This window comes from Eulemur rufifrons, chromosome 20 (assembly GCF_041146395.1).
Source record: "Eulemur rufifrons isolate Redbay chromosome 20, OSU_ERuf_1, whole genome shotgun sequence".
NCBI lineage: Eukaryota > Metazoa > Chordata > Mammalia > Primates > Lemuridae > Eulemur > Eulemur rufifrons.
The window spans coordinates 47,462,950-47,478,208 of NC_091002.1; the positions used below are offsets into that span (position 1 = coordinate 47,462,950).

Below are 15,259 nucleotides of genomic sequence, written 5' to 3' on the forward strand. Positions count from 1 at the left end.
TCCCATCGCCTGCACTCGTGTGGCACAGACTCAAAACAGGATCACTATGAATTTCAAGACAGTGACCCCAGAGCATGCAACCCCAAAAGGGGCCCCCTTCCAAGAGTGGGGCATGCCCATGAGCCCATGAAGCCAGCCCTGGGCGTGAGTATGCAGTAGGCGTTCAATGTGTGCTTGATGACTTGATGCTAGGGATATATAGGGGAAAAGAGCCTTCAAGGGCTCACAGTCTGGGGACTTACCTAGAGACATGGCAATAGTAGCTGCTCAGTCAGTGTTTATTGAAGGAGTGAATGTGATGCCTTTCTCGAGCCTCAGTTTCCTGATCTATAAAATGGGAACAATAATAAAGGCACTTACATCAGAGAAAATCGTGTAACGCATTTCATATCTAGCATGCAGAGAAAGTCCAGTGCTATTAATTCTATTATCCCCAGTGCTGGACGGAGCAGGCATTTTATAAATGTTTGGGCCGAGGATTCCTTGAGAAAATGAGATTTCAGCAAATTGGACTGAAAACTTCTGTTTACCTTTTAAAACCTGTTTCATTGTCTCATATCAAGGCTGTTCAGGTGATGGGCACACCAGTAGCCCCGACTTCAGCATTATAAAAGCTATCCATGTAACAGAAACATTTGTACCCTCTTAATATTTTGAAATAATAAAAGAAGAGGCAGCTGGTGTGGTCACAAAGGTGTGGAAAGAGCTGAGCAAAGACAGACGTGCAGCAGCCTCAGGAGAGAGCAGGGAGGAAGTCACTTTAGGTTTGAGACTATCTTTTTGAGCGTCTGGTCTTTCTTTCTCTTTCTTTCCCCAGAGCAGTTTTGTACCTGGGCTCACCTTTCCACAGGCTGCTAAGAGGAAGAGTAGCCTTGGGCTAAGGAAATAGTGCTACGCAGCCCCTGAAAAGGTGGGGGTCTCTAGAGTGTTTGCTCCACAAACGAGGCATGTGACTCAGCAGTGCGAACCCCCTGCCCCACGCCCACCCTGAGCACACAGGGTGTCCACAGGGGCCTGACCGAGGGTCCTCGGGGTCCCCCCAGCAGGGTGTCAGTTTGGTGCCTCTTCAGACCCCTGTTGAAACCTGTTGCAGCTGTCTGGTTTTGAGACTCCCTTACAGTTGAGCTGGGGGTGGAATGGGGAGGATGCCGGTGTCTCTGGAGAGCCACTTGGAGATGTCACTCTCGTCCCCTTTGCGGCAGGCAGTCTTCACGAGGGGAAAGACAGGGCCCCCCCCCACCAGCTGCCACCCGCTGAGGGGTGAGGGGACTTTGCCCATACTTTCATTTGTGTCCTCAAAACCCTCTCTTTGCATCAGCTTTTTTCTTCCAGAGAACTCTGTGCTTTGAAGTAAGCCTGAAACTCAAAGTTTACTGTTTAACATTTCGACAAGGGACAGTTGCAGGGGAGTAATGCCGTCCTTCCAGTCTGTCGTGTATAATTAAACCATCAGATGAAGGTTGTGGTGACTCACTCCTCCCACATTTTAATTGAACTAGCTGTTTCTCTCCCAGAAGAAATGCTGGGAGAGAAATGCTCTCCGAGCATAAACACGTTGAATTTATAGGTAGCATTTAGAACTCCAAGTAAGTTCTGGTTTCTCATTTTTGTTTTCAATCTACGTGCTCTTCCAGGGAATCAAACCTATTACAGTTTTATCAGCAAAATGGGACTCTCTACCCATTTGGCGAGATGAACCGCACCGGTATAACTGTGTGTGCTGTGTATTTATGGGGCGCACTTGAATGGCCGATTGCACTGATGTCAGACGCTAAGGAAGGGCCCCTCGGCCACTGAAAATGACATCATTGTTGGGCTTGGACACAACCCGAAGTTATGCGTGGCTGACAGCACCACTGATCATGAATTCCAGTGACCTCAACTGGAAATAACTTTAAACAAAAAGTACCTCCTATTATGTTTACCTGAAAGAGCCAATTGGTTGGATGCAAAACTGAAGAAATAAAACGTAGCAACAGGCTGATCGTTCGGGTGGAAGTTGGGGATGTGTATGCCCAACGGTGCAGTGTGAATTCAGCCCCAGAGGACGGTCCTCTAAGTGCTCTCGGTTGGGGGCTGCCATTTACAATGCCTTGCATTTGCCGTGACAGTCTCAGCGGATCGTCCCACACCCCGTGGGGCAGGGGGCCGAGCCCCGACCTGACCTCGTCTGAGGTAGAGGAGCTCCCATGGAACGGCGTGGTTGGCCGTGGGGAGCGGGGGCCTGGCCCTATTCTCCTGACTCCTCACCCAGTGTTCTCTAACTCCAGCCAGCAGCTTTGGTAGCCCATTAAACTGGACTGAAGGGCTGACGGCTTGCAAAGGAAATTCTTTACAACTGTCGTAAAGATTTCATTGCTTAAGTGTAATCTAGCAAAACCACCAAGCCCCCTCCACTCCCCAAACTCTCAGACTTGCCAGGGAAGTGAAAAGTGTCTAGCTGACCCCAGGAATAAATGCACCCAGCCCAGAAATACTTGGAGAATATACAGAAGGTTCTGGAAAAGATAATGGTACCTCACAATGAGTGACATGCTGCTCCAGAGCTCAGCTTGTGTGTGTTCCCCTCTGTTGCCCACCAGCCAGTTGGGAGTAGCTACTCAATCTGTCTGCCTCAGTTTCCTTATCTGTACATAGGGCTGTTCATAGTCACCATCTCAGAGGTGGTAATGAGTTAGGTGATACAAAGCACTTAGAGTGGTGCTTGGCATGTATGCATGCAGTGCCTACTGTATGCTGTAGATATAAAAACGAACAAAATAGGCAGAACCCCCTGCCCTCTTGGAGTTTACATTTGGGGTGGGGGGCACACAGCAGACACTCAGCACAGCTGGTAGCCCACAGCTGGGTCAGATGGTGCAGACCTTTGGCAATTAGCCACACACTGGCCGAGTTCGGGTGCGTCCTTCCCATGAACTTTGACTGTGGGGTGATGCCGCAGCTGTAGTGTTTTGCCAACCAGTAACCGTTGGCACACAAAATGTGCTGCCAACAACCTTTGAAGTCCAGGAGGTGCCCTGGCCAGCCTTGTCCTCGACCGCACCCGCCTGTCAAGAAAAGGCATTATGTTTTGCATCAGCAGTAAACTGGGTCGAAGTTTGGTCAATCAGAAGTTGCGTAAGAACTCACTATGGTTGGTGCAGGGCCCGAGGTCTCCCAGCATTCATTAACAACTATCCGTTCAATGATTATCTCCTGAGGTTTATTGTGGTGGGTTGGTCCAAAGCATAACTGACCCTGGCGGCGATCCGCGGGCCTGCCCCTGACGTCAGGGGCGAGCCTCCCTGGGTGCGGCCAAGGGGCAGGGCCGTTCTCGCCATGGTATTTAGAGCCAGGAGGCTCTGCCGCCCAGCACGGCCTTCCCACTGGGAGCTCACACTCACCAGCGGGAAGAACCCAGACAGGAGCCCTTGGATCTCTGATTGAGATCTTCCACAGAGAACAGAGGTAGGTAGAGCGCTTATATTTACAATTCTAAAAATTACAGAGATGACATAAATCATTTTGTTTTTTCCTTAGAGCCATAGCTATCTGGTGAGATGCAACCCCAACAGAATCCCATCGAGTGTGTGTGAAGGTGCCCGTGGTTGTTTTTGCTCAGGGCGCCTGCGCTTTCTGTTTCAGGGAACCTTGGCGTGCGTGCCCCTTAGCACTGCTCTGCAGAAATGGCTCCTCAGCTGCAAAACGGCCTGAACTTCTCAGCCAAAGTTGTCCAGGGCAGCCTCGACAGCCTGCCCCGGGCAGTGAGGGAGTTCGTGGAGAGCAATGTCAAGGTGTGCCAGCCTGAGTACCTCCACATCTGTGACGGCTCCGAGGAGGAGAACAGGCGTCTCCTGGAGCACATGGAGGAGCAGGGTGTCATCAGGAGGCTGAGGAAGCACGACAACTGGTACGTATGCTGGGGCTGCCCTGCCCACCTCTGCCCTCGGCACGCCTTTCCTCCATCTCCTTGCTGTTGGTACAGGGAGGGGAATGAAGACTTCTTGGTGGGGGGTAGGGGCGTGGGGGGTTGCAGGGTCTTGCGAAACTTATTAGGATGGTCAGAACCACACAGACTTTCATCTCATGCCATTGGTAGAGCAGCGCAGGTCTGCAGTGGGAGACGGCACACACAGAAAGCCTGGCTCTTAGTCTAGCAATGTCTCCCGGCCACGTCCTAGTGGGTTTGGTTGTTCACATTTATGGGGTGTCGTGAACGTGACCGGCATCCTGCTAGGGAAGAGTGTGATGGTGAGTAAAACTGGTCGCTTCCTGACGATGCTTGGCTGACGGGAATCCTGTGATTTTTGCAGCTGGTTGGCACTCACTGACCCCAAGGATGTGGCCAGGATCGAAAGCAAGACGGTTATCATTACCCAGGAGCAAAGAGACACAGTGCCTATCCCCAAAAGCGGCGTCAGCCAGCTGGGCCACTGGATGTCGGAGGAGGACTTTGAGAAAGCGTTCAATGCCCGATTCCCGGAGTGCATGAAAGGTGAGCAGAGCGGTTATTTGATCAGGCAAAATTGCAGCAGCCTTTTTATTATTGCATCTGCCCTGATGGTAATTGCGATGGTGATGGAAACTTCCACGGCCTCAGATGCCTTTCGGCTCCATGTGCGAAGCTGGCCATGTGTGGAAAATGCACATCTCAGTTCTGCCTTTACAGACTGTCTTATATGAACATGAAAACCATTTCCATGCATATGGATTTAAAATCGCTTGGCGGAGCCCAGTTGCACATGTACGAAAACTGTTTAATTTTGGCAGGCTGTTCACTTTCCAGTGGACTCCTCTAGCCCAGGGGGCTGGGGGACAGCAGGGTGCAGCGCTGTTTGAGAGCCCATGAGAATAGGTCCACCCAGGACGGTGATGCTGGTTGCGTTCGTGAGTCCAGGGTCACTTCTCACCAGTCCCATCACTCTGGGCCCGCAGGTCGCACCATGTACGTCATCCCCTACAGCATGGGGCCCCTGGGCTCGCCGCTGTCCAAGATCGGCATCCAGCTGACAGATTCGCCCTATGTGGTGGCCAGCATGCGGATCATGACGCGGATGGGCACGCCCGTCCTGCAGGCGCTGGGCGACGGGGAGTTTGTCAAGTGCCTCCACTCCGTGGGGTGCCCTTTGCCTTTAAAAAGTAAGTGTGTAGTTTCAAAATCAAAAGTTAAAATAAAAAAGTAAGCTTCATGATAAACCCCAAACGGGGACAGGGCACACTAACGCGGGAGGGTCCTCGTTTACAGAACCTCTGGTCAACAACTGGGCCTGTAACCCAGAGCTGACACTCATCGCCCACCTGCCGGACCGCAGAGAGATCATCTCCTTCGGAAGTGGATACGGCGGGAACTCGCTGCTTGGGAAGAAGTGCTTCGCTCTCAGGATGGCCGGCCGGCTGGCCAAGGAGGAAGGGTGGCTGGCAGAGCACATGCTGGTAAGCCGGCGGGAACCCCGGAAGGTGCTTGCAGGAAGGCCTGGGGGCGGCAGATACGAACAGCATTGCAGTTCCCACCGGGCAGGACCCGGCACGCCCCTCTGCACGTGCAGGCTCCCCAGCAGACGGGGAGACTCCATCAGCAGCTGTCAGGGCTGCAGTGTGTCCCTCCCGCAGACACAGGGAGGCCAGCAGAGACCCCTGGACTTCATTATTTTGAAAGTGTTAGTTTGTACTGATACCTGAAGAAATAGATCTTGAGGGCCTGGCTTTTGGGGGCTTCCAGGCTAACGTGCTCTAGCAGAGAAAGGAGCAAAGGTGGTAATGACAAGTGTCACCTCCAACAGATCCTGGGCATAACCAACCCCGAGGGGGAGAAGAAGTATCTGGCGGCAGCGTTTCCCAGCGCCTGTGGGAAGACCAACCTGGCCATGATGACGCCCACCCTCCCCGGGTGGAAGGTCGAGTGTGTGGGGGACGACATCGCCTGGATGAAGTTTGACAACCAAGGTGACTCTCTGAGGCCCAGCTGGTGATACCAATGGGACTCGAGTGAATTGTTGACCTCAAAACCTGCCAAGTCCTCCTAAATCCACAGCGTTTGGGTTTTTAATTCAGTTAGTTCAGAGTTTGCAAAGCTTTAGAAATATGTGTTCTGTAAGCATTCCTTACTGTCCAATCTGGATGGAAGTGGGACCATATGTTGCTTTTTGTTTACATACATAAATTTATTAAAATGGTATTGGTGGAAAATTGAAGAAGAAAGAGTTGTAAAAAGTTTCAAAACTGAATATGATACTTGGATCATAAGGAGAAAAAAAAAAAAAGATTTGAGAATTAGGCACACAAATTAGTCCGGCAAAATATCAGAATGTGTGTTACGCTTTGCTTGGCATTCATGGCTACTTCTCTGATTTGAAACTTTCCAGGCAACTTAAGGGCTATCAACCCAGAAAACGGCTTTTTTGGCGTTGCTCCTGGAACCTCGGTGAAGACAAACCCCAATGCCATCAAGACCATCCAGAAGAACACCATCTTCACCAACGTGGCCGAGACCAGTGACGGGAGCTTTTATTGGGAGGGCATCGACCAACCTCTGGCACCAGGCGTCACAATCACTTCCTGGAAGGACAAGGAGTGGAGCCCAGAGGATGGTAAGTCCCCTCCAGAGGCCTCAGCACTCCAGGCTGCAGGCACCACCTGTCTGGGCCAGACGCTAAGCAGCTTCCCGCTCTCTTGTTGTAGGAGAACCTTGTGCCCACCCCAACTCGCGGTTCTGCACCCCGGCCAGCCAGTGCCCCATCATCGACCCCGCCTGGGAGTCTCCGGAGGGCGTGCCTATCGAGGGCATCATCTTTGGAGGCCGCAGACCTGCCGGTGAGGCTCTCCTTCGTTCAGCTGGGAAAATGGGAGTGCTGGCTACCGAAGGACTTCCGTGACATCTCTCGGTCTCCATGACCTTGCCAGAGGGTGCCAAAGACCTTGAACTTCCTTTCCAAAATTCCAGAATAATTGGCAAGCTCAAATATTGAACCGACCCTGTTGGTCATCTGGGACCTTTCTGGATCCTTGATCCAATGTAGCTTGATCCCATTTGACTTTTTACTTTGTGGCCTCCGTGGTGTAACTTTGAGCAGTTTTCTGCACTTTAGCTTGATAAATGCAAAATTAGCTCAGTTACAAAGCTGTTGTTTTGCTATGTTGTGAAATGACATCATTGGCCGTGGAGGATGAGTGTCAAAGCTTTTAAGGAACTTTTCTTTTGTCCCGCTAAAGGTGTCCCGCTAGTCTACGAAGCTCTCAGCTGGCAGCATGGGGTGTTTGTGGGGGCGGCCATGAGATCGGAGGCCACAGCCGCTGCGGAATTCAAAGGTAAACCAGCGTCCAGATTCGAAACCTCGGGGAAGGGGGATTAGAGCTTTCTCCATCGCTGTTCCTCTCCCTCTCTGTGTCTGTGAGAGAGAGTAAGAGCGAGAAAACTCAGCACCCTTATATCAATAGTGATAGGGGCCACTATTGCCCGGGAGAGCATCACACGCCAACAGCAGCCCTCTCTGTTTAACAGGCAAAATCATCATGCACGACCCCTTCGCCATGAGGCCCTTCTTTGGCTACAACTTCGGCAAATACCTGGCCCACTGGCTGAGCATGGCGCAGCGCCCAGCGGCCAAGCTGCCCAGGATCTTCCATGTCAACTGGTTCCGAAAGGACAAGGAAGGCAGATACCTCTGGCCCGGCTACGGAGAGAACTCCAGGGTGCTGGAGTGGATGTTCAACCGCATCAACGGGAAAGACAACGCCAAGCTCACGCCCATAGGCTACATCCCTGCGGAGGGCGCCCTGAACCTGAAAGGCCTGGGAGACATCAACACCAAGGAGCTCTTCGGCATCTCCAAGGAGTTCTGGGAGAAGGAGGTGGAAGACGTCGAGAAGTACCTGGAGGACCAGGTCAATGCCGACCTCCCCTATGAGATCGAGAGAGAGGTCCTCGCCCTAAAGCAACGGATAAGCCAGATGTAATCAGAACCTGCGAGCTTAACCTTTAAAATCGTCTCCTTTCCGATCCCTAAGAAAAGGTTGCGTTTTCCTGAATCAACACTACCAGCGGCATAATCATCACCACCCCAATGAGCAGATCCAAAAGGCACACTTTAATTTTTTCAGATACAAACCACAGAGTACAGGCTAGCGGCTGATGAGATTGGGAAGGGAAATCATAGCATGTCTCCAAAATTCATATCCGATGCATATTTTGTTCAACTTTGAAGTGACTCAGGCATTTAGTCTTTTTAGGTTTTTTTCACTTTAGCTATATCAATTAGCTAGAATGCACAGAAAACATACTTGAGCTGTATATATGTGTGTGTGTATGTGGTCTATTTGTACAGGTGTATCTGTGTGTACTGTTACCTGAAATGTATTTAATACCTTTGGAAAAATCTTGGGCAAGATTACCTACTAGTTGTTGGTAGAAAGAAATGTTGCTTTGTTAGTAATATGTGTGTTTAAATTATTTTTATATACTGTTTTTCCTTACCTTTACATAATTGCAATTTTTCTACCTTACTACTTCTTGGGAAAAAATTACAAAATAAACTTTTATAGAAAAGACGGATTTGCTTTGCTTGGTTTTTCTTACTTGGACCACCAAGAAAAAAGAACTCTGATTAAATGCCTTGTACCCAAATCTCACCTCCCCCAAGAAGGTGGGACGTCCAGAATCACCCTTCAAGAGGGGTGGGCTGCCGGGATCCAGGGAGCAGGAGGGAGCCCAGGATGAGAACACAGAGGTGACAACAGCACTGTGCTTCGGGTTTTCTGAATTTAGCTGAAGCCACTAGCTGGCGCCCTTTAACAATTCTATCACACAAACCTTTAAATAGTGGGGCTTGTGCAGCGGCACTGGGAGAGTTTCACACCTGCTCTTGGACAAAAATTTGGGCCCGGGGCCTCCATCTTGCACAAGAATTGCACTGTGGACAGTTGCATAGGCTTTTGCCTTTTAGCTCGTTTTGAGCAACACTTTTCTCAGCTGTCAGCCACAGGGGGGGACAGGGAGGATAAAAGGGGTCTTCAGAAGGGAAAGTCAAAGGGATCTCCGTTGTGCAGGCACTAACTGAGTGCCTTCTGTATACCTAGCATCACGCCAACACAATGGGCTTCCCCAAGAAGGAAGGCGAGTGGTTTGCACCGCCTCTGCCTGGTCCGCTCCCAGCATTTATGGGTGTTCCAGAACAGTCCAAACAAACCATAAACTTTACATCGCACATTCGTGCTGAAGATAAACACTTCCTTCAAGTTGTTTTTTTTTTCCTTTCTGGGTCTAGGCTGTGAAATTGGCTTCACCCTCTGCCACAGGCCAGCGGGCAGCTGGTTCTCATGTTAATCTTGACAGCTCAGGCTTCCTCCCCTTCCCAGCGGGGGAAAATGGTGAATATGTACACAGATTTAGCTGTAAAGATGCTCATCACAAAGCTGTTATTTGTCATGGCCAAAATTAGGAACAACCTAAATGCCCAAAAATAGGGGATTCCTTAAGGAAATTGTAGCCTCCCCCTGAATAGACAACTAAAATGACTCTGCAGAAGATAATTTGTTGACATGCCATATTTGCTACCTAGTGTCGTGGGTGAAGTGTATGATTTGGACATTCGTGCCTAGAAAACAACCGAAAAAATATACCATGAAATGGTAAGCAGCGATCCCTGGGAGTGCGGGCCGTTTAGGACAACTCTCCTTTTGACTCAGAGCTCTTCTGGGCAGCTGGGCCCGGGCTGGTGGAGGGCGGGCATCGGCATCATGCAGATTTCCACCGTGTTGCTCAGGCCCATGTATATACTGCCCGCAAAGGACCACCGAGTGCCACGTGGGTTGGGGGAGGCAGGGGACCAAGCCGAGAGAGAGAGACAGAGTGACAGAGAGAGACAGAGAGCAAGCGGGCTGATCTGAGTGGCCCTCACGTGAGAACAAGGGCACTCAGCCACCAAGGCTGAGGCGGAGGGGCCAGCCCTTCTCACTGTCACTCGAGCCTGACACTCGGCTCGGCAGGGCTGGAGGTTTGGAAGCTGCAATACCCCCACACCAGCTGCTGAAGAACTGCTGCCCATCCCCCTGACTAGCTGGCACCCTCTTCCAGCCCAGGGACCCACAGAGCACCCCACACAGCTGAGGGCCTCCTTTGCTTGGCTCTGGAATCATCTCTGGGTGGCCATTGCCTCCACCGGTGGATAGAAACTGTCAACATCACTCCCACCCACCTTCGCCCCAACGCATCGAGGCTACGCAAGCTCCCCTCAGAACTTTGCTTCAAATCGGGGAGTTGGCAGAGGCAGGGGGTGCCCCAAATTGAGAAAGCCCTGAGTCAACTGACTTTACCCCAGTAGACTGAGGTGAAGTTTCTTGCATGGGGTGGAATGTGGGCTTGAGGCAGAGATGACTTTCAGAGGGAGGAAAGTGAAGCCGACTTTTTCTGCTTTCCTGAAGTTTTGCCTGGAGTTTTGCTCACTCAAGAAGCTCAGCACAGTGGGGGCCCTGGGACAGGCTCACAACACAGGCTCTGGCGAAGGCCCCCTCCCACGACCGCCCGCAGATCACAGGGAGAGCAGCCGGCAACAATCGATGCGGGTCTGATTGCTATGGAACTGCTTCAACGCACCGTGTCCTCTCTGCCACCTGGGCCCTCGCTCAGCCCCAGGACAAAGCTCAGAGGCTGCTCTGATGCTGCAGAGCTGGGATCTGGGGCTGCCGCAGCGGAGCGGGGGACATCATTTTGTCCACAGTAACACGGCGGTGGCCGAGAGCACATTTGCCTTGTTGACACCTGCCGCGTCTCCACGTTGACGCTTATTCCTGGGGCGCTCGGCCCACGCAGCCTGGGCGCCGCAGGCCCGTTTCGGCTGCGAGCCCCTTACGGAACGTGCGGATGTGCACCAGCCTGAATGGCAGGACTCCTCTCCAGGCGAGGCAATTTGCAGCAGAATATGCTGTAAATATTTGTTCTGCCTGGGAAAACGACTTTAATTGCATAATTAAACTCATCGAAGATGCTGCTTCCGGACAAAATGACTGAGAAGGGCCGAGCTGGCAGCTGTCCCTCGGAGTTTGTTGAACAGAGGGACAGACTGTTTGTTTGCAAAGACTTTGCTCTGGCCCCTGTCTTTCCGTGGTGAGGTGGCAGTTTCCAGAACAGTCAGGAAGGATAAAGAAAGGAGCTTGAGGGGAGGTGGGCTGTTGGAGAGAACAGGGAGCAGAGAGCCCCCCAGCGAGGGGACTTGCAGACCCTCAGGCAGGATTTGGGGCTGTTTTCCCAATGTCTCGTGCACATGCCACCTCCACAGACAACTAGTAAGTGGGGCAAACGATCAGTTCACTTAGGTGGAAAAACATTAGTAGATTGCAAGAAATTTGCTTTAAAACAACAACAACAACAACAACAACAACAACAACGGTGTGTCACAACGGTAAAGCCAAAGCCAATGTTCGTTGCTAAGGTAACCCTGTCAACACAATGCTGAGTGAGGGGAGTCAGCCACAGAAGGCACATGTATGATTCTGTTTATATGAATGTCCAGAATGGGCACATCTATAGGGACAGAAAGTAGATCAGGGGTTGCCAGGGGCCGGGGGGGTCTGCCAAGGCTGCAGAGTTCTTTCTGGGGGGTTGAAAATGTTCTCAAGTTAGGTTGCAGTCATTTCCACAATCCTGTGAATATAATAAAAACTGTTGAATTGGACATTTTTAAATGACTTAATTTTATGATATTTGAATTGTAGCTCTCTAAAGTTGTTTTAAAAAAAAAGAATAAATACAACAAAAACGAAAGTGTGGCTTAAGTTGCATTGGAAACCAATTGCCTGCCACAGGCTCTGAGTTGGAGGCCTGTGTCCGCCTCTTACAGAGGAAGATGAGGAAGGAGGAGGAATATGCACCCCACTGAGATTCTCCCCTGGCGCAAATTAGGAAGATTCATAGAAAATGGAAAAGGGATGGACTTTCTTATCAGGGAGTCAACGCAATTTAAATGCCAGGCCACCAAACCTCCTAAAATTATCATGAGCCCCGTAAAAGTCATCTCCCCAACAACCAGATGAGAAACTGAGGCCACAGAGGGTAAAGCCCTGCAAAAGTCACTTGGCCAGCGGGTGGGAGAGCTGGGACCACCGGCAGCCTCAGCTTCTGGGCTGGCTGCATTGGCAATAAGTCTACAGCCATGACCCCAAATCAGCCATCATTCTGCAGAGGAAAGAACTCCAGGGTCAGGGGACCAAGAACCCCACCCCACCGCTGCCAGCCCATCAGGAAACCCCAGCTCGGCACTTGAAGGCAGGGGTTGGCTATCCTTGTCACCAGATAGGGGAGGGTCTAGACAAAGGGCAGGGCATTGGACCCCACCCCAGGAAAGCCAGCATGGTGAAGACCTTGGCTACCAGGCCCACTGCTGGACCCTGGAGGGTTCAAGGCTGATTTTCAGGACTTTGTACCCAGTGGCACCAGGAGGGCTCATTGTGAAATTCTCTGCCAAGGCCAAGGCTCCCAAATCTAGGGAGAGGACCATGAGCCAAGGCTGGCCATGGGAGACCGGTCAGGCCCGGACACAGCCTCCTGGGCTGAGCCCAGTGCCTGGGGTTGGCATTAACCCCTCACTCTCTGGTCCCCTGGCTAATAGAACACTTGCCCACAGAGGTGAACTGGAGTCCGGCCTCTGTGGGCGGGGAGCCTGCATCTGTCTTTCTGAAGCCTCGCAAGGGCTTCATCACCATTTAGGATGGAGACAAGGGAGCTGGGGGCCTGTGACTCACGCAGCAGCTGCTCCCCGTTATGTAAAGTGGAGCTCAGAGCCATTAGCCGATAGGAGATGAAATTTACATTTTGAATTAACTCGGATCATCATAATGCTGCTTCTCAACCCAGGGAAATTAAACACAAAGTTGGAGGGAACTGTGGGCAGGAGAGGTGGGGGTTCAGCCAAGCGTGGCCGACTGGCTCTTTCTTTTTCTTTGTTTTCAACAGGCTGTAGGCAAAAGGGATGGGAGGACGCTGCCACAGAGTTAGCCCCAGAGAGACAGGCAGATGAAAGGTTGAGGTACTCTTTCTCTCTTTTTCCTCAGGCAGAAGCACAATAAATCTGCGTGGCAGAATTAAATTCTGATCTGTCCGATTTCCTCCATCTCATCCTCCCCTAATAATGGTTATTTATTGAGCACTTATTATGTGCCTGGCACTTAGCTAAACACTTTCTAGATAAGGCAGAAATAAATTTGTCTTCTCGTTTCTTTATTCCCGCACCCCCATTGCTGGGCGGGGTGTGGGGGGTTCCGATGGAGGAAGTAAAGAGGCAGTTTCATGAACAACACAAAGTGCTGAGTTATGGCAGGAAGTTGTGTTGGTCTGAGATGCAGCACTTGGGAAGCAGAGGCCCTAAAGCCTCCCGTGACGAGGTGCACAGTGGAACCTGCTGCCCTGCCCCAGGTCCATGCGCAATGCACCCTTACTCTGAGCTGCCTGGGTCAGGGTCTGCACCACTGTTCCGAGTCAGGCCTCTCAGGCTGGGGCGGGGACTCAGTGGGACGGGGGAAGGTGTTTCCCTTCACTCTTTTGCCTGAGTCTGTCTGTGATCAGCTCCTGAGGAGAGGCGGCCTTCCTGGAAAGGGACAGGTCCAGATGTCCTTCTAACTTTGTGTGGAACAGACTCTCGGTATCACCGAACCCCTCAACAGCTCTGGGCAGGAGGAGCTCTCTGTCTACTGGGTCTTCCCAGCTTCACGGATGAACTGACTCCCAGGAACTGGCTTAGAGCAGAGGCGTGTTCCCCGGGCCTCTCTACCATGGGTTACAGGCTCTGCCCAGATGTGGGGAGCAACTGCCGAAGCCCCGAGTCTGTGCTGGTAACAGCAGGGTCAACTTTTCCTGCTGCTGAGTATAAGGGAACGTGCTCTGATAAGTGAAATTTTTGTGCTGTCCCCAGCTGGCCGATGCTTCCCTAGAATGGCAGTTCTCCAAGATCAATCCGTCACTTTCCAATGAATAGTTATCGAACATCCTCTGACTGCTGGGCACTTAGAGCTGGCCCGAGTGCTTAGATGAGCTGATTGGGACTCTTTCCTAGTGAATTGGTCCCACAGGGGGGCCTGTCCTTTTCCCAGGGTCACTGAAAAACTTCAACCCTCAAGGTATCAGGAGTAACATTTTCTCTGAATAAGAACCTACAAGTTCTTCTGTCCCGTTCAGAACCGCCTGGGCGTCAGCCTCCTGGTCCCCCCTCTTCAGAGTGTGCAGTTCTGCCTGGGCAGTGGGAGAAGGTGCATTTGCATCCTTCTCCTTCCTTCTTTCCTCCCTTCCTTCCTTCCCTCCTCTCCTTCCAGCCCTCCAGCCCTTCCTCTTCTGTTTATCTATTCTTATGTCTTCCAGCCACCTCTGCCCCTGGCCACCTTCTGTCCATCTGATCATCCAGCCAGTGGACATCAGCCTCCACTAGGGGACTCAGCAGTCTCCATCCAGTCATCAGTCATAAACTCTGCATCCATCCCCAAGGCCCCCTTCCATGTCACCACCAAGGCCACATCGCTCCCAACCCGTGAGAGCCAGAGTTTGACTTAGCCCGGCTTGACTTTTCCATGCGCCTTCAAGACACAAATAACTGCAAATCCAGACCTAGCAGACAAGCTGAGTGCTCTCAGAGGTGTAGACAGGTTGCTCCAAAGGTTCAGGGGAAGGGGAAGGGTGCTGGGGAAGGTACTTTGGAGGAGGCAGCACTTCAGCAGAGCAGGGCGGTGACACTGAGTTTGGAGAGTGGAGATCTGAAGGGAAAGGTGTAGGAATTCCAGGCAGATTGTGGGGTGTGAGTGAGGATCACGGAGAGTGGACAGGGAATGAGTAGGGCTAGATGCTGTGTAGACAGCTGGAGGCTGGACGGGTGGACGAGTGGTCTGGTCAGATTGGAGGATGTGCCTACGACAAGAGAAGAAAGACAGTGTGGCCCCCAGGCTGGGGGGAGCCAGGCCATGTGACTGAGCAGGTGTTTGTTTTGTTAGGAAGGTGGGAAGCTTGTCTATGATACGGTCACCTGGGAAAGAGACCTGGGATATCGGGGCCAGAGACCCCACTGGGCATAGGCCCGGACCACCTGGCCATCCCTGCTGTCCGTGAGGAGCCCTCGAGGCCCGGACTGCAGCAGCAGGGAGCTGGGCAACCCGGAGCCCAGAAGACAGGCCGCTGTCAGGAGTTTGACTGTCTGGAGCTCAGAAAAAGTCTCTCCATGGTCATTTCACACTGGCCGTTTGGGAACAAAGGGACAGAGGGACGCAAACAACTTCCCACGATCTCGCCTCTGGCGGGGGAGAAACTCGG

General features: G+C 51.9%; 1 protein-coding gene across 2 annotated transcripts; it reads left to right on the forward strand.

Annotated features, from left to right (window-relative positions):
• Positions 1 to 3,354: 3,354 nt before the first annotated feature.
• On the forward strand, positions 3,355 to 8,002 carry PCK1 (phosphoenolpyruvate carboxykinase 1). Of its 2 annotated transcripts, XM_069496458.1 has the most exons (10): positions 3,355 to 3,447; positions 3,625 to 3,889; positions 4,293 to 4,474; positions 4,915 to 5,118; positions 5,225 to 5,412; positions 5,760 to 5,922; positions 6,342 to 6,566; positions 6,658 to 6,789; positions 7,189 to 7,284; positions 7,478 to 8,002. In XM_069496458.1, exons 2-10 carry the CDS (start codon positions 3,666 to 3,668, stop codon positions 7,930 to 7,932), a joined length of 1,869 nt encoding a protein of 622 aa, XP_069352559.1. In that variant the 5' UTR covers positions 3,355 to 3,447; positions 3,625 to 3,665; the 3' UTR covers positions 7,933 to 8,002. The 2 variants fall into 2 exon arrangements, with proteins under 2 accessions (XP_069352559.1, XP_069352558.1); XM_069496457.1 differs by having other exon boundaries at positions 6,342 to 6,789.
• Positions 8,003 to 15,259: the final 7,257 nt, after the last annotated feature.

Excerpts from the sequence above, each read along its gene's own strand:
- PCK1 (XM_069496457.1), top strand. The coding sequence starts at position 3,666 with ATGGCTCCTCAGCTGCAAAACGGCCTGAACTTCTCAGCCAAAGTTGTC. Across the intron at positions 5,119-5,224 it reads GTGCCCTTTGCCTTTAAAAA|AACCTCTGGTCAACAACTGG; the intron begins GTAAGTGTGTAG and ends CCTCGTTTACAG. Across the intron at positions 7,285-7,477 it reads AGCCGCTGCGGAATTCAAAG|GCAAAATCATCATGCACGAC; the intron begins GTAAACCAGCGT and ends TCTGTTTAACAG.